Source organism: Aotus nancymaae, unplaced genomic scaffold (assembly GCF_030222135.1).
Source record: "Aotus nancymaae isolate 86718 unplaced genomic scaffold, 86718_ANA_hifiasm-v0.15.2.pri h1tg000067l, whole genome shotgun sequence".
Classification (NCBI taxonomy): Eukaryota; Metazoa; Chordata; class Mammalia; order Primates; family Aotidae; genus Aotus; species Aotus nancymaae.
The window spans coordinates 23092762-23119362 of record NW_026988482.1 but is presented as its reverse complement, the minus strand read 5'-3'; the positions used below and the strand labels follow the sequence as shown (position 1 = coordinate 23119362).

The 26601-nt window shown below is 44.7% G+C and overlaps 1 protein-coding gene, 1 long non-coding RNA gene and 1 pseudogene across 6 annotated transcripts; 2 read left to right on the top strand and 1 right to left on the bottom strand.

Moving 5' to 3' along the window:
- Nucleotides 1-2407: 2407 nt before the first annotated feature.
- Nucleotides 2408-9145, top strand: NME6 (NME/NM23 nucleoside diphosphate kinase 6). 5 transcript variants are annotated; one of them, XM_012473847.3, is made up of 6 exons: nt 2408-2546; nt 5036-5132; nt 6534-6636; nt 7221-7260; nt 8164-8324; nt 8610-9145. In XM_012473847.3, exons 2-6 carry the CDS (start codon nt 5043-5045, stop codon nt 8774-8776), a joined length of 561 nt encoding a protein of 186 aa, XP_012329270.1. In that variant the 5' UTR covers nt 2408-2546; nt 5036-5042; the 3' UTR covers nt 8777-9145. The 5 variants fall into 5 exon arrangements, with proteins under 5 accessions (XP_012329270.1, XP_021523483.1, XP_012329272.1 ...); XM_012473849.3 differs by having other exon boundaries at nt 2546-2620; XM_012473846.3 differs by lacking the exon at nt 2408-2546 and adding an exon at nt 2652-3316.
- A 2702-nt stretch (nt 9146-11847) lies between these two features.
- On the bottom strand, nt 11848-26042 carry LOC135270825 (uncharacterized). Its single transcript, XR_010338981.1, has 3 exons — nt 25948-26042; nt 24465-24517; nt 11848-13841 (listed from the first exon to the last, which is right to left on the bottom strand). It is a non-coding gene; the product is annotated as an uncharacterized LOC135270825 (long non-coding RNA).
- On the top strand, nt 14895-18288 carry LOC105731888 (large ribosomal subunit protein mL66-like; annotated as a pseudogene).
- Nucleotides 26043-26601: the final 559 nt, after the last annotated feature.

Genomic DNA, 26601 nt, shown 5'->3' with positions numbered 1-26601 from the left:
TTTTCTAATATATGTATTTTAGGCTGCAAATTTCCATCTAAGCCAGGCTTTAGCAGTATCAATTTTTTAAAAATTATATCTAAGTGGCCAGGCGTGGTGGCTCATGCCTGTAATCCCAGCCCTTTGGGAGGCCGAGGCAGGTAGATCACCTGAGGTCAGGAGTTGGAGACCAGCCTGGCCAACATGGTGAAACCCCATCTCTACTGAAAATACAAAAATTAGCCAGGCATGATGGTGCATGCCTCTAATCCCAGCTACTTGTGAGTCTGAGGCAGGAGAATCACTTGACCTGGGAGGTGGAGGTTGCAGTGAGCCGACATCACACCACTGCACTCCAGCCTGGGCTACAAGAACAAAACTCCATCTCAAAAAAAAAAAAAGTATATCTAAGTACAGTATACATATAGAATTCACATTAAGGGTAGCATTGAATGAGGCACCTGGTCAGTACTAAGTGTTTAGTAAATGTTTTTTATTACTACTGTGAATTCTCCTTTGTCTCTTATGCCATAGCACCCTGGCAATGGGGAGGGGTTTGAGGGTGGGACAGTAAAGGGATTCTGGGATTCCATTTTATAGGAGCATGATTTTTTCCCCTGGCTTCTCCCGCTACACAGGGAGAGATCTGTGCCATTTATTGCAGTTTGTTGCATGCTGGAATGCTGCAGATTCTGGAATGCCATCTCTATCAGTTGTCTGGAATTTGGCTTCCCATAGGGTTCTTGTCTTCTGTTCAGCTGGGTTGCTACTCGTTTGCTGGGACTTCTGGAGTCCTGATGATCATGCTGGGAAGACTCAGGGGTGGTGATGCTTACTGTGGCTCTCATCTGCTGGGCCATGGTGATTATTGTATTGCTGGTTTCTTTTGCTGTCTGTATCCTAGAACAGGGGCTTTACTGAGCCATCCATGTCCTCTGTCTGAGAGCTTTGCAACTTATAAGGACTGTTCTCTTCCTTTCAGGGGCTGGGATGACTTGCTGACTGAAGCCCCTTTGTAGAAATACAGAGGTATAGTCAAAGTGACTGAGACTTTTGTTGCTCATCTTCGAGGAAGATTTGTGGAGGCTTGCTGTTATCCACCGTATCTATGTGGAGTAGTTTGCTGGCTTCCTCACTGAGTCCTTTGGCCTACTGCAGTTTCAGTTGCTACAGCTCCCTCTGTCTGTGACTCAGGGTGGGGAAAAGTAGTGGCTTGTCTTTGGAGTCACAGTTGGGGGCCTGAGGTTCGAGAATCAGTTAGAATTCATGGGTTGGGGTTTAGGGATTCGAGGTTAGGATTAGGAGGTGAGAAGGTAAGTATCAAGGGCTGAGGATCTACAGACCAGGTCTAGGATTAAAGGGTTATAAATTCAGGAACTAGGGCTTGGGTTAGGATTGGAACTCAGTATCCGAGGAGTTAAGGTTAGAGTAGGGCGTGGTGGTCGGGGGTCAAAACAAAAAGAGAAGAAATGGAGGGGTCTCTGAAGAGACTGGAAAAACTTTCCTCAGAAGTTCCCAAAGGTGACTGGGTATCAGGAAACTATCGGGAAGTAGCTTCTTATTGCTGCAGAGAGAGAAGCCATGAGGAGTCAGGGACAAACCTTCCAAGAGGGCAATATCTGTGTAGCAGATAGTGAAGTCAGGTAAATGTGCAAGTAAGTATTTAAACTGATGATGGTTATCGTTTATATTCACTCTTCTCATTCTCAGTGATTCCCTCAAAAAAAACCCCAAGAAACAAAAACACTTTTTTAACCGCCTTTATTCATCCTGCCACAATGGACCCCGGTCCATTCTCCCTGTCCCCATCGTCTGCATACATCACAGTACCCACCAAGAATACACCCAGTTCTCATCTTCTCACCCTGGACTACTTCGATAGACTCCAGAGTAACCCAATCCACACCTTACTGCCCAGATTCCTAATGACACGTCCAAGGCCGTTTTAACTTGCTTCCCTCATGCCTTATGCACACCTGGGCTCCAGCCAAGGATCCTGCTTCATCAACCCCCGTATCAGCTGCGATCCTTCGTGCCAATGTATCGCTCCGAGTTCAAAAGACTTCAAACCACTCGCGATCGAGCGCTGAAATTCTTTGCCCTCCGTGTACTTTTGACAAACACTGGGCATCAACTATGTTCCAGGCACTACCCTAGGCAAAGAAAATAACGAGATGGGCAAGGTTCCCGTCTGTGTTCCTGCTGGCGGACACTGCCCCCGCCGGGCTGCCACCCTGAACTGCCCGTCCGGTCCTCTAGGTTTCGCCACTCGGCGTAGCGCCGCACGGCACACTCCTTCCCGCAGTGGGCGCCATGCTGGCTTCCGAGGGGCGGTTCCCACAAGCGAGTTCCGCCGCCCAGGACGGCTTCAGCTTCTCGGGCCGTCTGTAGCAAGAGCACGGGCCGAGGAGACGAGCCCGGAGCTCTTCACAGGGCACCTCACCCCACGGCGCAACCAGGCGAGGACCCCGAGAAGGGCTGCCCGGCGAGCGCCTGAAGGACCCCGCGAGGGCTGCAGGCTATCCATTGTGGCGCCTGGTGGCCTGAACCCGGTGTGGGCGGACCAGGTAAACCCGGAGCCAGGCTCCCGCTACACTGGGGCTCCGAAAGACCCAGAATCTGGGGTGGACTTAGGCCCCGGGTACGAGGGGTGAGGGTTGCGCGGTCGTAGGCCTAGAGAAATAGAGGGCCGGGTCGAGAGCTGAGGCCGTGAGCCTGGGGGGCTGGAGGGCGTGGCCACAGGGGTAGGGGCGCAAGTCTCGGCCGCGTAGGTGAACCAGGGCCGGGCAGCCGCCCTCCAGGAAGCCGAGTGGTGGTCCGCTCAAGGGCTGAGGGGCAAATGTACAGACACCTTTACCATTTTTAATTCTCTGATGGAGTCACCTTTAAGCAGGTTTCTCGACTTGTCCGTTTCTTGTAAACCGACAGTCAGGACAGCCACAACTTAGAAGCATTAGGAAAGGAATCATGTCCTCCCTACAAGCCGCATGTTCTTGCCACGAGAACCCCTAGCAGCATAGCCTTGGAGTAGCTGGATCAGGCGCATTTGTTGGTTCATTCAGATACTGTTAAGAGCCAGCTCTGTACTAGGTACTTCTTACACCTTCTGGTGGGGAAGACGGAACTGAGAACTTGCAAGGAGCTGTGAGAAAGTATAACGGGAAGTGAGCTAAGATCTCGAAGGTGAGCAGGAGATAACCAGAGAAAGCACGTCCAGGACTGCGAAAACTACTCACACAAAGGCCGTCAAGCCAGAAAGTCTTTCGAAACTGAAAGGCCCATGAGGTTGAAGCTAGCGAAACTTAAGGAGTGTGGGGTTCCAGATGAAGCTAGAGAGGTACGTGGGGACCACAAGATCATGCACAGCCTGGGAGGCCATGATAAGGATTTTGGTTTTTATTCTAAGAGCAGGGTGCCCTTTAAAGGGTTAAGGAGGGAACCTTATGATTAGATTTGCATATTTAGTTCACTTTGGCTGCTGTGTGGAGATTGTAGAGGTTAGCACGTCAGAAACTGGGAGACCAGTGAGGAGGCTGTTAAGATGTCCAGGGGGGAATGATGATGTCTTGGAGTTAGGGTGGTAGCAGTTGAGTGGGAGAGAATGGTATAGGTTTGGAGATATATTAGGTGGGGAAAATTGCCAGAAGTTGGTGATAGTGTGGATATGAAGAGTGAGGGAGGGGAGGTGTCATGAATGTCTCTGTAGACAACTGCCGAAAATGACGTTACCACCTGTGGCATTAGGGAGAGTGCATTGGGTGATCTTGTACTGGTTAGAGTGGGCTTGGCTTTATGGTTTGAGTGGAAAATCGGGTTGAAAGCTGTAGAAAGAACATGAATAGAAGAGACCATGGCATAGTTTCTTTGCTTGGGCCAGATTCTAATACCACCTTTAACACGACTGACAGGCTTTAGGATAAGATAAATGAGAATGTTGTCTAGACTCTGTCCCTGCTTGTGTTAATGGAAAATGGAAGCCTTCTCTGTATTTGTTGACAAATGAGAGATTATATACATACACACACAGAGAGAGAGAGAAAAAGAGAGAGAGAGAGTAGAGTAGAGTCAGGGTCTTGTTTTGTTGCCCAGCTCAAAATCCTGACCTCAAGTACTGATATTACAGGTGTGAGCCACCACACATGGCCAAATGAGAGATAATGTTGAGATAAGACTTGAGACAAAGGCGCTACTCCCATCACATAAAACTCGGATTCCACAGTTGGAAAAGACCTCAAAATTCCCTTAGTCCAGTTTATAAAATGTTTTTATGTCCATTATGTCATTTCTACAAAGTTGAGTGCTTATAGCATGCTAGACACTAGGAATACAAAGATGAATAGAAATAAGACTATATAGGTTTATTTAGTAAATAAAATTGATCAAGCACCTTTGTGCCTGGCACTGTTTCAAATGCAAAATGGTTATGACTTGTTCCTGTCATTGGAGCTGTGTGTTGACAAGTCTTGCCACTGAGGACAGCTGAGTGTATTAACAGGTTGCTTTGGGCACAGGAGATCCTGTTCTCTCCATAATATTAGATAAGAGATGGTGTATATCCAGCAGACTTTTTGGTATCCTGGCAGCACCTCAGTTCCTGTCCATCAATCTTCCAATTCTAGATTTGATAGGAGAGCACTATGGGATGGAGTATTTTAAGAGATGAATTCATCATTATGCCCTGTGAGTAGGCTGTTTAGGAGTATAAATTGTAAATCCTCTATAAAATACAAAAGAAAGTTAGGAAGGGATATTGGCAGAGACAGTATTTAAACTTGAGTTTCTCTTGAATGGGTAACTCTCTTACAGGCTAACAGTTGCACCAGATTATATACTCCACAGGGCAACTTGAATGCTCCCTCTACCACTCCCTTCCCTTGATCCCATGAGCCCAAATGGGGAATTAAATAAAATAATCGATTTGGCCTTAAGATGAAACTGTCACATTCTTTATGAGTGTCAGGAGTGAGAGCACTTGGCTTGCAAGGCTGCATGGCTCCAGTGTAGGGAAGGCTGGGAGTGCAATCCTGAAGCGTTCCTAATACACCTCTAATGGCAGGAGTGAGATGGCCTCAATCTTGCGAAGCCCTCAGGCTCTCCAGCTCACTCTAGCCCTGATCAAGCCTGATGCAGTCGCCCATCCACTGATTCTGGAGGTAAGACTGAATCCTAAGCCTCTACCTCATGCCCTTGGAATTGCCACTGCTTCAGGTGCCATTGGGCCACTTGTGGTGACTGACAACACAGACTTATGCTGGATGCTGTGTAGGCAAAACTAGATGCCATGAACTCTGACCTAAGGACACTAAAAATCTATTGGAGACTTGAGGCAGATCTAAAATATAAGAAAGGACCCAATGCAATAATAGAGAGAACCAAATCTCAAGACAATGTACATGTGTTCGTTTCTATTGCTACATAACACATTACTCCAGACTTAAGAGCTTAAAACAACACTCATTTATTATTTCACAGTTCTATAGTTTAGAGGTCCAGTAGGCTTGGCTGAGTTGTTTCCTTAAGGTCTCAGGAGGCCAAAGTCAAAGTATTGGCTGACCAGGCCCTTATCGGGAGGGTCTGGGGGAAGAATCCACTTCCAGGTTCATTTAGGTTGTTGGCAGAGTTCATGTCTTATGATGGTAGGACTGAGGCTGCCATTTCCCTGTTGGCCTTCAGGCAGGAATTACTCCCAGTGTCTAGAGACCACTCACATTCCTCATCACATGGCCCACTCCATCTTCCAGATAGCTACAGTGCATCGAATCCTTCTCATGCTTTGAATCTCTGACTTCAGCCTTTAGCCGGAGAAAATGCTTGGCCTTGAGAAGCCTTCACAGTTCTAATCCCACAGGGCTCATGTGATTAATTAGACCCACCTAGATAATCTCCCTTTTGATTATAGCAGAATCAACTGATTAGTAACCTTAATTATACCTACCAAATCCCTATTGTTATGTGATGTAACATAATCATATTGCAACATATTCACAGTCCTGGGGATTAGGGTGGGAAATACTGGTGGGGCTTGGGATCATTTTCACATTCTGCTTACCATAGTTTGATAAGGTGCTCACTAACTGAGCAGCACTGCTAAGTAAGCCCACAATGGTGCAAAGGAAGATCCAGGTAGTCAGGAATGGAGGCCTGGAAGTGGCAGGACTCACCTGGGCCTCAAAGGAACCACCCAACACGTGACCAGAATGTGACATGTAAATTACAGAGTTTCTCATCTATCAAGTGTGATAGTTTGGAAGGAGTGAGAGAAACTCAAGGCAGGACCACTAACAAGACTTTTACGGTGGTCTGAGTGGTGGGTCCTGTGGTCTTGAGCTCAAGGAGCTACGGGTATGGAAGGGCAGAGACAGCACACCCTGTCTCCTTTCACCCAAGGCGCACACTCTTGCTCTGACTAGAGGTCTTGACCTCACTCCACCTCATCTTCTCACCCCCTAATATGACAAACCCTCAAGTCCTGAGCAACAGGGGGTTCTCGTGGTTTCTTTTGGTCAGTTTTGGTATCCTAATTAATTTTTATTTTGGGGGGGTGGTTTATTCAGGCTGTTCATCAGCAGATTCTAAGCAACAAGTTCCTGATTATACGAATGAGAGAACTACTGTGGAGAAAGGAAGATTGCCAGAGGTTTTACCAAGAGCATGAAGGTAGGATCAACAGTCCTCAGAATGGAAGGTGCCTCAATCCCAAGAGCCCCGTAAGAGTGATTTTACCTGGAACACAATGGCAGGCTCTCTGACCTACCAACCATGTACAGTTGCAGCCAGTGTTCTGAAATCTTGGTTTAAAACACATTTTTCATGATTATCCATCTTTTTTTCCCAAGGAGGGTTCCACCTTGTAGTCCCAACCAGAAACTTAGTTTTATGTCCTGATAATAATATCACTAGTTAACATATAGTGAATGGATGTTTACCATCAGACATTGTCCTAGTGCTCATTTTTTCATTCAGTTTTCCCAACAACTCTAAAAAGTTGGTGGTGTTATATCCCCTGTATACAGATTAGGAAGCAAAGTTACGTTTAGAAGGTTAAAGGTTTACCCAAAACTACGCAGGTTGTAAGTATCAGAGCCTGGATTCAGACCCAGGTTTCTCAGACTACAAGGTCCTTGTTCTTTTCTCTAAAACAATTTTTATTTTTATTATTCTAGGTAAGGAGGTAAAAGGACAGAAAGTTGCCTTGGGCATCAGGATGAAGGTATCCTGATGAAGGTCCTCTCTTTTTGCAGGGCGTTTTTTCTATCAGCGGCTTGTGGAGTTCATGGCCAGGTACTTCTAATTTGGTTCCAGCATCTTTATCCACTGAGGCAAATCTCCCCTGCCCCTAAATGGATTTGTTCATTTCACTGCCATTCTTTAAAGCTGTAGTCAGGCCAGGTACAGTGGCTCACTCCTGTAATCCCAGCACTTTGGGAGGTCGAGGCAGGTGGATCATTTGAAGTCAGGAGTTCAAGACTAACCTAGCCAACATGGTGAAACCCCATCGCTACTAAAAATACAAAAAATTAGCTGGGTGTGATGGTGGGTGCCTGTAATCCCAGCTACTCGGGAGGCCGAGGCAGGAGAATTGCTTGAACCTAGGAGGTAGAGGTTATAGTGAGCCAAGATCATGCCACTGCACTCCAGCCTGTGCAACAAGAATGAAACTCTGCCTCAAAAACCCAAAAAATCCAAAAAAATAAGTTGAGCATGGTGGCGGTTGCCTGTAATCCCAGCTACTTGAGAGGCTGAGGCAGGAGAATCACTTATACTTGAGAAGTGGAGGTGGCAGTGGGCCAAGATTGCACCACTGTACTCCAGCCTGGGTGACAGAGTGAGACTCCATCTCAAAGAATAAAATAAAAGTTGTAATTAATGTCAAGTCTGAAGAAATGCTTTGGGGCTGTCACCAAGCTGATGCTGACCTGTTAGGCCCCTGTCCTGTGGTGGTTACTGGACCAGTGGCTGTAGAAGAGTCCCATCGAATGCTGCGTAGCCACCCTACTGATCTCTGCAGGCTTTATGTACACCAGCAAGGGCCCTGTATCACCTACTTGAAGTAGCATTGGTACTCGGCTGGAAAGGCAGGAAAACTCTCAGAACATAGAGTGTGTCTTTATTGAGGCCCTGCTCACAGCACACCCTTCTAGTCTAGATGGCCAGATTCCTTACATGTGCTCGTTTTGTTCACAGCGGGCCAATCCGAGCCTACATCCTCGCCCACAAGGATGCCATCCAGCTCTGGAGGACACTCATGGGACCCACCAGAGTGTTCCGAGCACGCTATGTGGCCCCAGATTCCATTCGTGGGAGTTTTGGCCTCACTGACACCCGCAATACCACCCATGGCTCCGGTGAGTCAGCCTCCCCTGTCCACAACCACAAATAGGCAGGATATTTTGGGGTTAGTGGGCAGACTGTGTGGTAGAGTTGACAGCCAGGTCTCTCCAATGAGCTTTCTTCCATTTGTGTTTCTGGTCTTTGTAGCCATGTTGGCACATGTGGCCTGTTGACTTTCTTTACATGCCCCAGGACTGAAGGGGCAGGCAGAGCAGAGGCTCAGGTTTCTGAACCTGATTATGACTGCCTCTTGCTTCTACCATGTGATAACCCCTTCTCTGTCTTATCTCCCCTTACAGACTCTGTGGTTTCAGCCAGCAGAGAGATTGCAGCCTTCTTCCCTGACTTCAGTGAACAGCGCTGGTATGAGGAGGAAGAGCCCCAGTTGCGCTGTGGCCCTGTGTGCTATAGCCCAGAGGGAGGTGTCCACTACGTAGCTGGAACAGGAGGCCTAGGACCAGCCTGATGCAGGTCTATGAAGACCAGTGGCAGTGCCCAGACTTTTCTCCTAGATGTCTAGTCTAAAACATTCTCCTGGGACCAGGGAAGCCTGGGCTTATAATGCCATTTCTGCTGGGCATCACCACCTGCCTGAGGACCTAGCTTACCACTGAACATCCTCCAGAATCTAGCTTTCTATCTACCTCTTCTCTGGAATGTTCATGGTGGTTCAGAAGAATGAAGACTCCTCTTTTTACTGAGAACTGTTCATCCTTCAATAAGCTTGCCTAACTGACTTTCCTGAAAAATGCAGCGACTCTAAGCAACATTTGTCCTGTCTTCCTCAATAAAAGTCAGTGTTCTGAACCCTTTATGCTGCCACATTTAGGGGGAACTTTTCAGGCTTCATCATTCTGATCTCTCAGCAGCATTCCACATTGCTTCATCCTTTAGAAACGCTCACTTCTGTTGGCATTTCTGATCCCACACCCTTGGTTTTCTCCTTCTCTGCCTTTTCCTTCATCTCCTTTATCAGATTATGCAAACATTTATTTTCATAAATTTTCTACTCAAGACATACTGAAAAATGCAAAGACAGTTAAGAAATGATTGGGTCCTCAAGTTGCTAATTATGAATTTGGGTAGTGAGCCAACTATAACACGTGGCAGAGATGGAGAAGTGCCCTAACAGGGGTATGAAGTCCTGTGGGAGAACAGAGGAACAGTTTCCTTTGGCTAGGTGAGGAGGTGAGGGAGATAGGGTTGGGAAGGCTTTTATAAAAGATGTAGCTGGCATTGGAACTAAGCCTCAAGATCAAATAGGGCATCCATAGCAGGGCTCTGGAGCACTAGGCAATCTGTTTGTTTTTAGGAATATATGGGTCAGTTTGGTATGTGTGTGACCCAAGAAACCTGCGACACTTCTTATGACAGGTCTTGACTTTTCTTTCTCAGTACATGTATATTTTTTTCTTTTTGGTGGCCTTGAAACCTTTGAGTTGAAAACTGCCTTCACTGTCTACCACTTTCACTAATGGTAGACCAGGAAATTTGGACCCACTGAACAGAAAACAACTAGAAAAGCTGTGCAAAACAGCATCTATATGCACGCATCAGCTGCCAATATAGGACCAAAATTCAGGACAAAGAAACTCAGAGAAGTGAGCCTGGGACTTAGAGCCTCTCTTCCCATAAGGGTACCTGCTGATTCTGGAAGAGGCAGCTGAGAGGTTAAGAAACTGAGCAGAACTTTCAACAACTTCTTGTGTTAGGGAGCCAGCTACATGAATGCTGGCAGAAGACACAGATTCCTTGGGCAGAGACTAGTGCTCAGGGCACAGCAGGCAGCGTGTTTGCCTTGGTCCTCCTTGCCCTCCAACACCCACAGGACAACACTGGCAGGCCCAGGTGAGTGTTACACACAGTAGGTTTGCATCATGGCTAAGGAACCACAATCTTGGGGAGATACTATCTCTGTCTTCTAAGGCCATTTGCTGTACAGAAATCCTTGAAATAGTCTGGAACAAAAATCTGTTGAATGTCTCAGCCCACAAGACACCCAGTAAGACAAGAGACAGAATTGCCTCCCAATAAAATTGCCTCTCATTTAATGGGAGTCGGGTTTCTGTAGAGAAGAAACCTGGCTCCCGTAAATATGGAAAGGGAGAAAACTAGAATAAACCAGTAGTATCTACAATTGGAGATATCAGTATGAACTCATGTTTTATAGCAATAGATGTAAATATGTTTTTGTATGTATGTAGGTATGTATAGTCCCTTGCACTGACCTGAGAGCAGTGACACTCCAATGGTAATGACCACACTCAGCACCCAGGTCCACCAAAAGACAAATGCTATGGACTGAATTATATCCCCCTAAAATTCATATGTTGAAGCCCTAACCCCCAATGTGATGATATTTGGAAGCAGAACATTTAGGAGATAATTAAGTTTAGATGGCCAGGCGTGGTGGCTCACACCTGTAATAATACCAGCACTTTTGGAGGCTGAGGCAGGCAGATCACCTGAGGTCAGGTGTTGGAGACCAGCCTGGCCAACATGGTGAAACCCTGTCTCTACTAAAAATAGAAAAATTAGCAAGGCATGGTGATGCATGCCTGTAACCCCAGCTACTCGAGAGGCTGAGGCAGGAGAATCGCTTGAACCTGGGAGGCGGAGGTTGCAGTTAGCCAAGATTGTGCCATTGCACTCCAGCCTGGCAACAAGAGCAAAACTCTTATCTCAAAAAAAAAAGTAGATGAGGTAATGAGGGTGGGATCCTCATGATGGGATCAGTGCCTTTATAAGAAAAGGGAGACCCGAGAGCTCTCTGCATGCATGCACCTAGGAAAGGCCCTAGGAGCACAGAGCAAGAAGGTGGTCATCCACAAGCTAAGAAGAGAGCCCTCACCAGAAACCAAACCTAGCCAGATCTTGACCTTGGAATTTTCAGCCTCCAAAACTATGAGAAGAAAAATTTCTGATTTTTAAGCCACTCAGCGATACCATATAGTATTTTGTTATGGCAGCCCAAGCTGCCTGAGACACACAAAAATGTTCACAGAAGCTTTATTCATAATAACCAAAAATTAAAACAACTCAAGATGTCTATCAATAGCAGAACTAATAAACTCTGATATATGCATATAATGGAATTCTCCTTACCAATAGAAAACAATGAACTACTTGGATCTCAAAAAGGTGCTGAGTCATAAAAAGAGTTCAATCATGTCTTTTGCAGCAACATGGTTGGAGGTGAAGGCCATTATCTTTTTTTTTTTTTTTTTTTTTTTAAGACAGAGTCTCGCTCTGTCACCCAGGCTGGAGGGCAATGGCGTGATCTCAGCTCACTGCAACCTCTGCCTCCCAGGTTGAAGCGATTCTCCTGCCTCAGTCTCCCCAGTAGCTGCAATTACAGGTGTGAGCCACCACACCCAGCTAATTTTCATGGTTTTTTTGTTTTTGTTTTGTAGTTTTTGTTGTTGTTGTTTTTAGGACAAAGTTTGCCCAGGCTGGAGTGCAGTGGCACAATCTCAGCTCGCTGCAACATCTACCTCCCAGGTTCAAGCAATTCTTCTGCCTCAGCCTCCCAAGTAGCTGGGATTACAGGTGTGAGCCACCACACCTGGCTAATTTTCATGGGTTTTTTTTTTTTTTCTGGGGGGGCTGTTTTTGTTTAGGACAGAGTTTCACTCTTTTTGCCCAGGCTAAAGTGCAGTGGTGCAATATCAGCTCACTGCAACCTCCACCTCCCAGGTTCAAGCAATTCTCCTGCCTCAGCCTCCCAAATAGCTGGGATTACAGGTGCATGCCATCCCCAGCTAATTTTATAGTTTTAGTAGAGTCAGGGTTTTACCACGTTGGCCAGGCTGGTCTTGAACTCCTGACTTCCAGTAATCCACTCACCTCAGCTTCCCAAAGTGCTGGTATTATAGGTGTGTGGTGGTACGTCCCTGTAGTCCCAGCTACTCGGGAGGCTGAGGTGGGAGGATTGCTTCAGCCCTGGAGGAGAAGGTTGCCCAGCTTGGACAACAAGAGTGAAACTCCGTCTCAAAAAAAACAAAAAAGAAAATGTCTTTATTTATTGGAGTTGCATTGTGATATAACAGGAGTGGTATGTCATATTTGAGATTTGCTTTAAATAATTCAGCAATAAAAGAAAAAGTGATGTAGAAAGAAAGGGAAGGATGAATCAAGGACGAAAACAGCTTAACATCTGAAATTGATCCAATGAGATCCAAATTTTCAGCATCAAAATTAGTATGAATCAGATTATTTTAAGGCAATTTTAATATATTCTTCAGAATCAACAAAATGTATGAGCATAAAGATAGAGAATAACAAGACCAGATGAAACAAGATAAAAACAAGACCAAATCAGATTGGCCAATTGAAAGCAAACTTAAATGGATGAGTCTACACTGAAATAGAAGTAGGCAACTGAGTTAGAAGCCAAATGGATTGAAATGAGGCCAATTCAAATTAGAGAAAAGCAGTGCAATATAGGTCTAAGTAGATGCAAAGAGAACAAATCAGAGCTATTTAATTCATAGCTACGTCAGATGAAGATAAGCCTTGAGAAAGCAGCTGACTGGAATTTGTAACTCTGAAAATATGACTCTCATCAAGAACTCAGGAATATCTAGAATACTTTTGTCCTTGCCAACCTAATAATCAATTTTAGTTTTTAAATAAGTGAATAAAAACATGATGTATGCACGCCTGTAATCCCAGTACTTTGGGAGGCCAAGGCGGGCAGATCATCTGAGGTCAGAAATTCTAGAGCAGCCTGACCAACAAGGAGAAATCCCGTCTCTTAAAAAAAAAAAAAAAATGATATATGATATCCAGTAATCTTTAAACATCAAACTGACATATTTATACCTTAAACCTTAAACATTTCCAACTCCTAGGTCATAGAATGCATCTCTTACAACTCTCCTCCTTGTTCTCTGTGCTCCAACCACCTTGGCCTCCTTGCTTTTCCTGCAAAGGACTAGGTATGCTCCTGCCTCCAGGGCCTTAGCACTGCTTTCCCCCTGCCTGGAGCAGTTTCCCAACAGACCCACATATCCAACCTCCTTACCTCCTTCAAGCCTTTGCTCAAATGTACTTCCTCATAGAGGCCTACCCTGATCACACAATTTAAAAGTTCAGCCAGTTGCCTCCATACCTGGGCCCTTTAGATCTTTCTTAATCTCCTGTACTTATATTTATATATATCTTATATATATTTTTTAGCTATGTAGCACTTGTTATCCTTTGACATATGTAATTTACCTATATATGCTTCTTATTGTATATTGTCAGTCTGCCTATACGAGAATGTAAACTCCATGACAGAAGAAATGCTTTATCATTCTATTCACTGATATGTTTTAAGAGATTTAAAACATTGCTGGCACACTGAATATCGTCAGGAAATACTTGAATGGAAAGATGAAGGAAGAGAACATGTCCTTACCCAACGAGACCAGATTCCTGAGATTTTCCAGCATCACTTCTTTGTATAGGTTCCTCTGCTCAAGGCTCAGTCTCTTCCACTCTGCCTCAGTGAAAACCACAGCCACATCCTTGAAAGTCACTGGTCCCTAAATCAACCAATAAATTCATATTCATCAAGTCACCATTAAGATTCACAGAGAGAATGGAACTGGTGGTCTTGGAGAATGGGCGCAGTGGCTCACACCTGCAATCCCAGCACTTTGGGAGGCCGAGGCAGGAGGTTTTCTTGAGGTCAGGAGTTCAAGACCAGCCTGCCCGATATGGTGAAACGCTGTCTCCACTAGAAATACAAAAATTAGCTGGGCGTAGTGGCACATGCCTGTAGTCCCAGCTACTGGGGAGGCTGAGGCAGGAGAATCACTTGAACCCGGGAGGCAAAGGTTGCAGTAAACCATGATCATTCCACTGCATTCTAGCGTGGGTGGCAGAGTGAGACTCCATCTTAAAAAAAAGAGAGAGAGAGACAGAGAGAGAGAGAGAGAAAGAGGCTGGGTGGGGTGGCTCACGCCTGTAATCCCAGAACTTTGGAAGGCTGAGGCAGGCAGATCACCTGAGGTCGGGAGTTCAAGATCAGCCTGACCAACATCATGGAGAAACCCCATCTCTACTAAAAAATACAAAAAAAATTTTTTTTTTTTTTTTTTTTTTTTGAGACAGAGTCTCACTCTGTCACCCAGGCTGTCACCCAGTGGCATGATCTCGGCTCACTGCAGCCTCCACCTCCTGGGTTCAAGAGATTCTTCTGCTTCAGCCTCCCAAATAGCTAGAACCACAGGTGCGTGTCACCACACCTGGCTAATATTTTTTTTGTTTTTTTAATTTTTGTTTTTAGTAGAGATGGGGTTTCACCATGTTAGCCAGGCTAGTCTCCAACTCCTGACCTCAAGTGATCCACCCGCCTCAGACTTGCCTTAGATTTTTAACCTCACCCTGTGGACTTTGGGGAACATTTGCACATTATTCCCAGCTGCCTCTGATCACCTTTAGTACCTCTTCTCTGACTCAGCCTCTTCTTCCTGTTCTCAGGTGTACATCAATCTTCTTGTCCACCTTCTAAGTGGTCCTTGGCACTCTAGGAGTTAGTAATGTATAATTCCAGGTTCTAAAGCTAAACTAATTGAGCTTCTATCAGATCAAAGATGACAGTAGGGGCTGGAGGAAGCGCACTGCAAAGTTACCAAGCCAGAGCTTCTTAGCATCCTCCCCTGAGAGCTGGACTATAAAAGAGATTTACTAAAACCCAGCACAGAAGTGTAGAAGAAGTAAAGAATAATAATGATGCTGAGCTAAGAGTAAGAAACTGTAGATACTGAAATCCTTGAGTGTGTGAGAAGTTTTGGGAGGGATGTCACATCTATAGCCAGCAGCCCAGGCAGTCAGGCCGCATGGCATAGTGTAGAAGGGAGGACAAAATGTCTAGACCCAGGTCAGGACCCAGGATTAGGCAGCCAAGGCCTGAGCAGGCAGTGATGTGGGCTGCTGTCCCTTATACGCTTTCCATGACCTGCTGCTTCTGGCACATCCTGATTCTCATATTCTCAGTGATCTTTCCCTTTTTCTTTTTATATCCCAGGTCTCATAATTTACCTTGCTCAAGCTTTGTGTCTCTCATGCTCCAGCATCCTCTCCATTTCTCTCTTAACTCCTCTCCCCATCTAGTTCTTCCACTGAAGCATAAAACAGGCTCAGCTACAATGGAAGCTAGGCTTTTTGCACAGTGGATGTAGTAGAAGCCCAATCAATGGAGTCAGACCACACAAGTCCAAATCCCAGCTTTGCCACTTACACAATATGTGATCTTGGGAAACTTACATAACCTCTCTGTGTCTTAGTTTCCACATCTATAAAATGGGCTTGATAATGACACCTGTCAAAGTCATGAGATTAAATGACTTAATAAAAATAAAGCACTTATATCAATGCCTGACATGTAGTAAACATTTGCTATTACTGTTTGCTATAATTAAGCAATAGAATGTTTTATATTTAAGTGAGAACTGATTTTTAAAATAAGTAAATAATTTTTGGTTCTCAAAAAGTAATCAAACATTCTGACCAGTACAACAAGGCAAGAAAAGGAAGTAAAAAGCATAGAGACTAGTAAGGAAGAAATAAAATTATCCCTATTTGCCAAGGACATGGTTTTCTATGTAGGAAATGCAAAGGAATCTGTAAAACTAATTATATGGCTGGGCGTGGTGGCTCATACCTGTAATCCTAGCACTTTGGGAGGCCGAGGCGGGTAGATTGCCTGAGCTCAGGAGTTCGAGACCAGCCTGGGCAACATGGTGAAATCCCATCTCTACTAAAATACAAAAAATTAGCTGGGCATGGCAGTGTGCACCTGTAGTCCCAGCTACTCAGGAGGCTGGGGCAGGAGAATCACCTGAACCCAGGAGGGAGAGGTTGTGGTAAGCCAAGATCGAGCCACTGTACTCCAGCCTGGGGGACACAGCAAGACTCCATCTCAAAAAAAAAAAAAAAAAAAAGATTATATAACTAATAAGTGAGTCCAGGACGATTGAAAGATACAAGATGAACACACAAAAATCCATTGTATTCCTACAGATTAGCAGCGACCATGTGGAAACTGAAATTAAAAACATAATAGCATTTATAAGCATTACCCCAAAAATGAGGTGTCTAACATAAATCCAAGAAAACAAGTATAACATCTGCACACTGAAAACTACAAAATGCCAATGGAAGAAAAATCAAAGAAGATCTAGATCAATGGGGAGACACAGCATGTTCATAGGCTGGAAGGCTCTACATAGTAGAGATGGCAATCTTCCCCAAAATGATCTATAGATTTAACACAATTCCTATCAAAATCCCAACCATATTTTTTTGTAGATATAGACAACTTATCCTATAATGTATATGATAAGGCAAAGAAACTAGAACTAAGTAAGAGGGATCACTCTATCTGATATTAAACTTACTACTTAGTATTTGATCACTGCAATACTTGAGACAGGGTATTGATGGAAGAATAGACACACAGATCAATAGAAGAGAACCGAGAACCCAGAAAGAGAACAACACAAATACCCCAAATTGGATTTTTGTAAACTCAATTCAATGGAGAGTAGACTTTTCAACAAATGGTGCTGGAACAACTGGACATTTATAGACAAAAAAATTAAACTCAACCTAAAACCTCACACTTTATATGAAAAAAAATTCAAAATGAATCACAAATTTAAATATAAAAATGTTAGAAGAAAATACAGGAGAAGATTGATATTGGGACTACTGCTTGGCAAAGAGTTCTTAGACATGACACCAAAACCACAATCCATAAAAGAAAAAATAATAAACCAGACTTCACCAAAATTAAAACTGTTTTTGGTGGCTCATGTCTGTAATCCTATCAATTTGGGAGTCTGAGACGGGTGGATCACCTGAGGTCAGGAGTTCGAGAGCAGCCTAGCCAACATGGTGAAACCACATCTCTACTAAATATACAAAAATTAGCCAGGCTTGATGGCACATGCCTGTAACTTCAGCTACTCGGAAGGCTGAGGCAGGAGAATCACTTGAACCCAGGAGGCAGGGGTTGCAGTAGGCCAAGATCCAGCCACTGAACTCCAGCCCGGGTGACAGAGCAAGACCCCATCCCGAGGAAAAAAAAAAAAACTTTTTTGCTATGGAAGACCCTATCTCTTCCAGAAAATAGAAGCAGAGGGAACCTTTCCTAACCCATCCTATGAATCCAGCATTACCCTAATAACCAATCCAGATAAAAACATTAGAAATTAAAACTATAGATCAATGTATCTCACAGAGATGGAATACCCTCCTCCCAAAATATAAGCAAATCAAATCCAGAAATGTATAAGAATAATTACACACCACACTTGGGTTTATTATAGTTTTGCAAAGCTTATTCAACATTTGAAAATCAATCATTGTAGAGGTCAGGGTTGGTTTTTCAAGATGGTGGCTTCAAGGCTCTGGTGTTCAGCTGTGGGCAGCTTCCCCATGGGCTCCTAGCAGGCCAGCAGTGACCAGCTGGTCTCCACTTCCAGCTCGTGGGTTCAGGGAAGTGGTGGAGATCCAAGAAGGGAAGTCAACTATAATTGAAGGCCGTATCACAGCGACTCCCAAAGAGAGTCCAAATCCTCCTAACCCCTCTGGCCAGTGCCCCATCTGCCACTGGAACCTGAAGCACAAATATAACTACAACGATGTTCTGCTGCTTAGCCAGCTCATCTGGTCTCACGGAGACATGCTGGCCCAAAAGATGACAGGCCTACCCTGAGAAGAGCACCCCAAGATCAAGGAATGTGTGAAGATGGCCTACAGAGCAGGTCCGTTACCAAATCATGGGCCTCGGCTTCCTGAAGGAGTTGTTCTGAAAAGCAAACCCCAAACTCAACTGGTACCTGCCATGCTGGGTTCCCTGCTCCCTCAAGCCCATCTGCAAAAAAAGGCCCCCACTGGAACAGGGTGCTCATGGCTGTGGGGTCACCCCTCCTGAGGGACAATGTCTGCTACTCAGGAACACCTTGGAAGCTGTATCACTGACTGCAGGGCTTCTAGAGTTCCTCCTGCATCAGCGCTATGGAGTAGAAGGCCTACTCACAAGCCCCTGGCCACAACTATACTCCTGCCCCACCCCACCACGATGGCCTGGCCCCTCTGACATGGATGGACAGGGGACAGTGGGACAAACTTCAGTACCCGTGGCCTGCCCAGTAGCAATGCTGGGAGCTAGAGCCAGGCAGGGCAGTTGGGTCCCTTGGCAGCTGCTGTGGGGCTTGGGCCACACTCAGTGCTAGGGACAGGAGTTTTGCCCAATGGAATGTCATAAACTAGGCTCGTGGGCTAAAAAAAGAAAAGAAAATCAATCATTGTAATCCACCATGTCAACAGGCTAAAGAAACAAAATCATATGATCAAGTGATTTGATGCAGAAAATACCTTCAACAAAACCCAAGACCTAATGATTATAAAAATTCTCAGCTGCCAGGCGTGGTGGCTCATGCCTGTAATCCCAACACTTTGGTAGGTCAAGGCAGGAGGATTACTTGGGCCCAGGAGTTTGAGACCAGCCTGGCCAACATGGCAAAACCTTGTCTCTGGTCGGGCACGGTGGCTCTCGCCTGTAATCCCAGCATTTTGCGGGGCTAAGGTAGGCGGATCACCTGAGGTTACAAGTTTGAGACCAGCCTGGCCAATGTGGCAAAACTCTGTCTCTACTAAAAATACAAAACTTAGCCAGTGCGGTGGATCACGCCTGTAATCCTAGCACTTTGGGAGGTTGAGATAGGTGGATCATGAGGTCAGGAGTTCAAGACCAGACTGGCCAAGATGCTGAAACCCCGTCTTTACTAAAAATACAAAAATTAGCCGGACGTGGTGGCATGCACCTGTAATCCTAGCTACTCGGAAGGCTGAGGCAGGAGAATCATTTGAACCTGGGCAGCGGAAGTTGCAGTGAGCCAAGATCACACCACTACACTCCAGCCTGGGTGACAGAGCAAGACTCCATCTCAAAAAAAAAAAAAAAAAATTAACCAGCCATGGTGGTGGGCACCTGTAATCCCAGCTACTCAGGAGGCTGAGGCAGGAGAATCACTTGAATCCAGGAGGTGGAGGTTGCAGTGAGCCAAGATTGCACCACAGTACTCCAGCTTAGGTGACAGAGCGAGATTGTCTCAAAAAATAAATAACAAAATTAAATTAAATTAAGACCTTGTCTTTAAAAACTAAATAAAGTTTATAAAAAGTAAAAACTCTCGGCCAGCCATGGTGGTTCATGTCTGTAATCCCAGCACTTCGGAAGGCCAAGGTAGGCAGATCACTTGAGGTCAGGCGCTCAAGAGCAGCCTGGCCAACGTGGTGAAACCCCGTTTCCACTAAAAACACAAAAATTAGCTGGGTGTGGTGGCACATGCCTATAGTCCCAGCTAGTTGGGAGACTGAGGCATGAGAATCCCTTGAACCCAGGAGGCGGAAGTTGCAGTGTACTGAGATGGCGCTGTTGCACTCCAGCGTGGCTGACAGAGCGAAACTCTGTCTCAAAAAAAAATAAAGATAAAAATAAAAAGTAATACCTCTTAGCAAACTAGAAATACAGCAGAACTTCCTCGATTGACAAAGAACATCTACAAAAAACCTACAACAAACATCCTGCTTTATAGTGAGAGACTAGGTGTTTTTCCTGGATAACTGGAAACAAGGCAAGGATGTCTTCTCTCACCACTCCTGTTCAACACTGCACTGAAAGTCCTAGCAATTGCAATGAGACAAGAAAAACAAAATGTACACATATTTGAAAAGAGGTAAAACTGTCTTTGTTCACAGATGACATGACTGTCTACATAGGAAATCCCAAAGAATCTACAAAAAGAAATTTTTTTTAAAATTCCTGGAACTAATAAGCAAATATAGCAAGGCTGCAGGATATAAGATTATCTGCTTTCCTATATGTCAACTGCTTTCCTGTATACCAGCAATAAACAATTAGAATTTTAAATTTTATACACACACATATACACAGAGCACCAAAAAAATTAAATACTTAGGTTCAACTCTAATAAAACGTGTATATAATCTATACATGAAAAACTACAAACACTGATGAAAGAAATCAAAGATGATCTAAACAAATGGTGAAATATTCTATGTTCATGGATAGGAAGACACAATATTATGATATCAGCTCTTTCCATCTCAAATAGATTCAAAGCAAACCCAGTCAAAAACTCAGCAAGCTATTTTGTACCTATTGAGAAACTGATTGTACAGCTTACCTGGAAAGACAAAAGACCTAGAATAGCTAACACAATACTGAAGAATAAAGTTGGAGGATTCATATTACCCAATTCCAAGACTTATTATAAGGCTGCATTAATCAAGACAGTGCGATATTAGCAAAAACACAGGCAAGTAGATCCGTGGAACAGAACAGAGTTCAGAAATGACTGACACAAACATAGTCAACTGATTTTTTGTTTTGTTTGTTTTTTAAGAGACAAGGTCTTGCTCTGTTGCCCAGGCTGGGGTATAGTGGCATAATCATAGCTCACTGCAGCTTTAAACTCCTGCACTCAAGTGATCCTCCCGTGGCAGCCTCTCAAGTAGCTACAACTACACCACCAATCCCAGAAAATTTGCCACCAATCCCAGCAAATTTCTTTTTTAATTTTTTGTAGAGATGGGTTCTTGCTGTGTTGCCCAGGCTAGAAGAGAGGTTTTTGAATGTTCTTATCACAAAGAAATGATAAATGTTTAAGGTGATGGATATGCTAATCACCGTGATCTGATCATCACACAACGTATACATGTGTGAAAGCATCACATTGCACCCCATAAAAAGGTACAATCATTATATGTCAATCACAAATTGTTTTAAATGTGTCAAAACTTTCAACAGACACATCAAAAAGGAAGCTCTGTGAATGGCTAACGAATAGCTGTAGAAATGCTGAACTAAACAAATGGTAAACTAAAAATTTGTACATTTGACTATATGTAAATTTAGCTCAGAAAAAAACAGAAACAATACTGAATTCTACTTAATGATATGCATGCTTAAGTATTTAGAGGTGAAATGTATTAATATCTGCAACTTACTCTGAGGTGCATGAAAATGTAAGATGAATTAACAGATGGATAGAGGGATAAATAAATGGATATACCATTTTATGTATGTATTTATTTATTTATTAGACAGAGTCTCACTCTGTCACCCAGGCTGGAATGCAGTGGTGCAATCTCGGCTCACTGCAACTTCCACCTCCTGGGTTTAACCAATTCTCCTGCCTCAGCCTCCTGAGTAGCTGGGATTACAGGCACCTGCCACCATACACGGCTAATTTTTTTTTTTTTTGAGACAGAGTCTCACTCTGTTGCCAGGCTGGAGTGCAGTGGCACAATCTCAGCTCACTGCAACCTCTGCCTCCCTGTTTCAAGCAATTCTCCTGCCTCAGCCTCCCGAGTAGCTGGGACTATAGGTGCGTGCCACCATGACCAGCTAATTTTTGTATTTTAGTAGAGACAGGGTTCCACCATCTTGGCCAGGATGGTCTCGATTTCTTGACCTCGTGATCCACCCACCTGGGCCTCCCAAAGTGCTGGGATTACAGGTGTGAGTGAGCATTTTAAAAGATAATAGGCTGGGTGTTGTGGCTCATGCCTATAATCCCAGCATTTTGGGGGACCAAGGAGGGCAGATCACAAGGTCAAGAGATTGAGACCAGTCAGGCCAACATGGTGAAACCCTGTCTCTACTAAAAATACAAAATTTAGCTGGGCATGCTGGAGCGTGCCTGTAGTCCCAGCTACTTGGGAGGCTGAGGCAAGGGAATCACTTGAACCCGGGAGGTGGAGGTTGTAGTGAGTAGAGATTGTGCCACTGCACTCTAGCCTGGCAACAGAGCCAGACTCAGTCTCAAAAATAATAATAAAATGAAATGTTAACTATACACTTTAGGTATTAAATTTAGGTGTTGAGTATAAATTTCACAATTCTTAGCCAGCCGCAGCAGCTCACACCTGTAATCCCAGCACCTTGGGAGGCTGAGGTGGGGAGATCATCTGAGGTCAGTAGTTCGAGACCAGCCTAACCAACCTGGAGAAACCCTGTCTCTACTAAAAATACAAAATTAGCTGGGCATGGTGGCACATGCCTGTAATCCCAGCTACTCAGGAGGCTGAGGCAGGAGAATCACTTGAACCCGGGAGGCAGAGGTTGCAGTGAGCCAAGATCACGCCATTGCACTCCAGACTGAGCAACAAGAACAAATCTCCATCTCAAAAAAAAAAATTACAATTCTTAGGACTTTTCTGTATATTAAATTTATTCATAATAAATGGTTGGGGGCCAGGCACAGTAGCTTATGCATGTAATCCCAGCACTTTGGAAGGCCAAGGCAGGTGGATTACCTGAGATCAGGAGTTTGAGACCAGCCTAGCCAACATGGTGAAACCCTGTCTCTATGAAAAATACAAAAATTAGCTGGGCATGGTGGCGCATGCCTGTGATCCCACCTACTCAGGAGGCTGAGGCAGGAGAATCGCTTGAACCCAGGAGGTGGAGGTTACAGTGAGCGGAGATTGTGCCACTGCACTCCAGCCTGGGTGACAAGAGTGAAACTCCATCTCAAAAAAAAAAAAAGGTTGGGGAAGAGGAGGGAATACAGGAAAATAAAGGCACTTGCTTCCCTGATAATGAAGTGATTTTCTTCCAAGTCACCCTCATCTCTATCAAACAAGCTTGGCCCCTATGGCCTGGAAGCTGCCCCAGAGACTGGTACAAAACCTCCTGAGAATAATGATGTGGCTGCTTTGTCTCCTATACTCTATCCTTTCATGAAGCCAAGTGAATTTAATGCAGGGTTCAAGTACATAATGTACCATTAATTTGATTATCAATCCAAACCTAAGACGATTCTTTGTGGCTGTGTATTGTTTTAACAGCTACAGGCTAACACTTAGTCTGTCCCTGTACTATTTTACAGTTTAGCTGTTTTCATCATAATTATTACCAGTGTCATTATTTCCTGCCTCTATGCATCATTTCCCAAAGAATCTTGGCTCTTTGAGAATAAGGACAGTGAATTTAACAACTCTACTTGGCTAGCTCCCAGAATCTCACATAGTCCTGTGCCCAGAAACCAGTAAATTAAATTTCTGGTATAGAAAAGATCATCCCATTTCCTACAGCTGTTGATGATATAACACAGGACTGAAATACTTATGGATTAAATGGTATGATGCCTTGGATTTTGTAAACATAATCCAATGGGAATGGAGATGAAATAATTGCCAAAGTAAAATGCTGGATACATGAGAGTTCATTAACTCTTTTTCCACTTTTGCATATCTTTTAAATTTTCTTTCCTTTCTTCTCACTCTGTAGCCCAGGCTGGAGTCCAGTGGTGCAATCTCAGCTCACTACAACCTCCGCCTCCCAGGTTCAAGCAATTCCCTACCTCAGCCTCCCAAGTAGCTAGGATTACAGGCACCCGCCACCACATCAGACTAATTTTTATTTTTTTGTTTTTTTTTTTTTGAGATGGAGTCTCACTCTGTTGCCCAGCCTGGAGTGCAGTAGCGCGATCTCAGCTCACTGCAACTTCCGCCTCCCTGGTTCAAGCTATTCTCCTGCCTCAGCCTCCTGAGTAGCTGGGATTACAGGTGTGCGCCACCATGCCCAGCTAATTTTTGTATTTTTAGTAGAGACGGGGTTTTATCATGTTGGTCAGGCTGGCCTCTAACTCCTGACCTCGTGATCCGCCTGCCTTGGCCTCCCAAAGTGCTGGGATTACAGGCGTGAGCCACCACGCCCAACCTCATATCTTTAAAATTATCTATAATAAAATGTGAAAAAGAAGTCTAATGTACAACATCAGACTATTAGATACTATTAAAGTGTTAAAATTATTTGTGCAAATGTTGATGTAGGAAACTTTAATAGTACATTTTAGGATCTTAATAACCCCAGGTTTTTATAAAAAGTTACCATTACTTTTAGAATACTCTGGATTAATATTAAACTTGGTCATGTTTTTGTATAAGTTCAAATAATAGAGTAAATGCAAAAAAACATTATAATATGCCTAGAAAAATGGCTAACACAAGGCATAAATTGCTGAAATGTTAATCACTTCCTCCCTTCCCAAGAAAGAGAGATGAGCCCATTCTCTGAGACATGAGCCAGCATTTCAGAAAAGAGAAAGGTGGGCCCAACTCACCAGATATCCGGGCTTCTCCTCCCAGGGCCAGGCAGAAACCTTGGAAGGCAGAGCTGGGGAAAGAAAGAAGCAGCCTTGAGAAGCCAGGCCTACCAGGCCCATCATGAGGATCCCCAAGAGCCCTTCAGAGCCTTGGCTGTGACCACCTCAGCCTTCTCAGCCAACCCAGGCCCCAAGCTCCTCTAATCTTCCTTATGCTTGAGTCAGCTTCTCCTGCTCTGCACCTCTTCCCTATTACGCTTTTAGAGAAACACTGATCTTAATCAAATGTAAGAAGGTAAACTCTAAACACTCATCTTTCTACCCTAAAAATTAGCAAAACTGTTGAGACAAGGCATCATTTCCCCTACATGTGTTATGTGACTCCAATTACACATTTTTTTTTTTTTGAGATGGAGTTTCACTTTTGTTGCCCAGGCTGGAGTACAATGGCACGATCTTGGCTCACTACAACCTCTGCCTCCTGGGTTCAAGCAATTCTCCTGCCTCAGCCTCCTGAGTAGCTGGGATTATAGGCATGTGCCACCACACTGGGCTAATTTTTGTATTTTTAGTAGAGATGGGGTTTCTCCATGTTGGTCAGGCTGGTCTCAAACTCCGGACCTCAGGTGATTTGCCCGCCTTGGCCTCCCAAAGTGCTGAGATTATAGGCGTGAGCTACCGAGCCCACCACTTTTTTTTTCTTAATTTATGAAAAAGGGCCGAGTGCAGTGGCTCATGCCTATAATCCGAAAACTTTGGGAGGCCGAGGTGGACAGGTCACTTGAGGTCAGGAGTTTGAGACCAGCCTGACCAACATGGCGGAAAAACCCGTCTCCACTAAAAATACAAAAATTAACCGGGGTCATGGTAGTGCACACCTGTAATCACAGCTACTCAGGAGACTTGTACTGGGATTACAGGTGTGAGCCACTGCGCCCGGCAGACCTCAGTCTTTAAGACTTCAAGTTGTCCCACTGCCAGGCACCAGACCACATTGCCAGTCCACTGGCTACTGCCCACGAGTCAGTGGAAATGTTAACAAGATGAATTTTAGGAGATATTTTCCAGAGCAAACACCATAGCCCATAACTGCTCTCTCTCTCACTCTCTCTCCTTTTCCATTGCAGTTTAAAACACATTTCCTTGAGGCTAAACAGCTGCAGTGGCCCAGTGCACCCCATCAGCCTTTAACAGAGCTGATGTGTCCATGAATCAGGCCCAAGCATTTTCAGAAACAATTGTGTACCAAAGCCCCCAAGAAGCTCTGGCACAGACCCCACATCTGAGACAGCCATATCTAGAAGGTGACTACCACTTTTTCCCGTACATGTTAAACTTCAGTTTATTTCTTTTCTGGGAAAACTCCATTTTGTCGGTGTTTTCATTTATTACCTTCTCAGGGATGTCAGGGCATAATAACACCTGCTGTTGCTTTGTTAGTCTCTCAATGTCCACTAACAGCCAATAACAAGCCAATAATTTCCTCTCAAAAAGGATATACCTAATAGTGGCATCAAGCAAATGTTTTATCCATGTCCACAGGAAGACCATTGCTTAGCGACTACATCTTTTTATCACAGGCTCCAGTCTGCATAATTATAAGTCACCCACACTCCGAATGTTAAAGCTTTTTGGTACTAACTGGCTGAGTGGGAGGGCAGTCCGCACCAGGTGTCGGGTTTCCTTAAGCACTTCCGCAAGCACTTCCGCCTCTCTCAGCTCCTTTGTGGAGTACTCCCCCCCAACCCCCGCCCCGCCCTACCAGCCTTGTATTCTATGCTGCTTTACTGCCACCGTGTGGTCTGGTGGGCTCCCAGTTGTGCACTGGTCCCACTGCCACTGTCCTAAAGGTGGCCTTTCCCCATTGGGGGCATCCCTTAAGGTCAGGACAAATATCGCTCATACTAAAAGCATCTATTTCCACAATGCATTCGGCAGGATCAGCTACTTGGGTCTGTGAATGTCCATCATGTAAAACACAACAGAATAGCCGGGCACGGTGGCTCACGCCTGTAATCCCAGCACTTTGGGAGGCCGAGGCGAGTGGATCATGAGGTCAAGAGTTTGAGACCAGCCTGACCAACATGGTGAAACCCTGTCTTTACTAAAAATACAAAAATTAGCTGGGCATGGTGGCGCGTGCCTGTAATCCCAG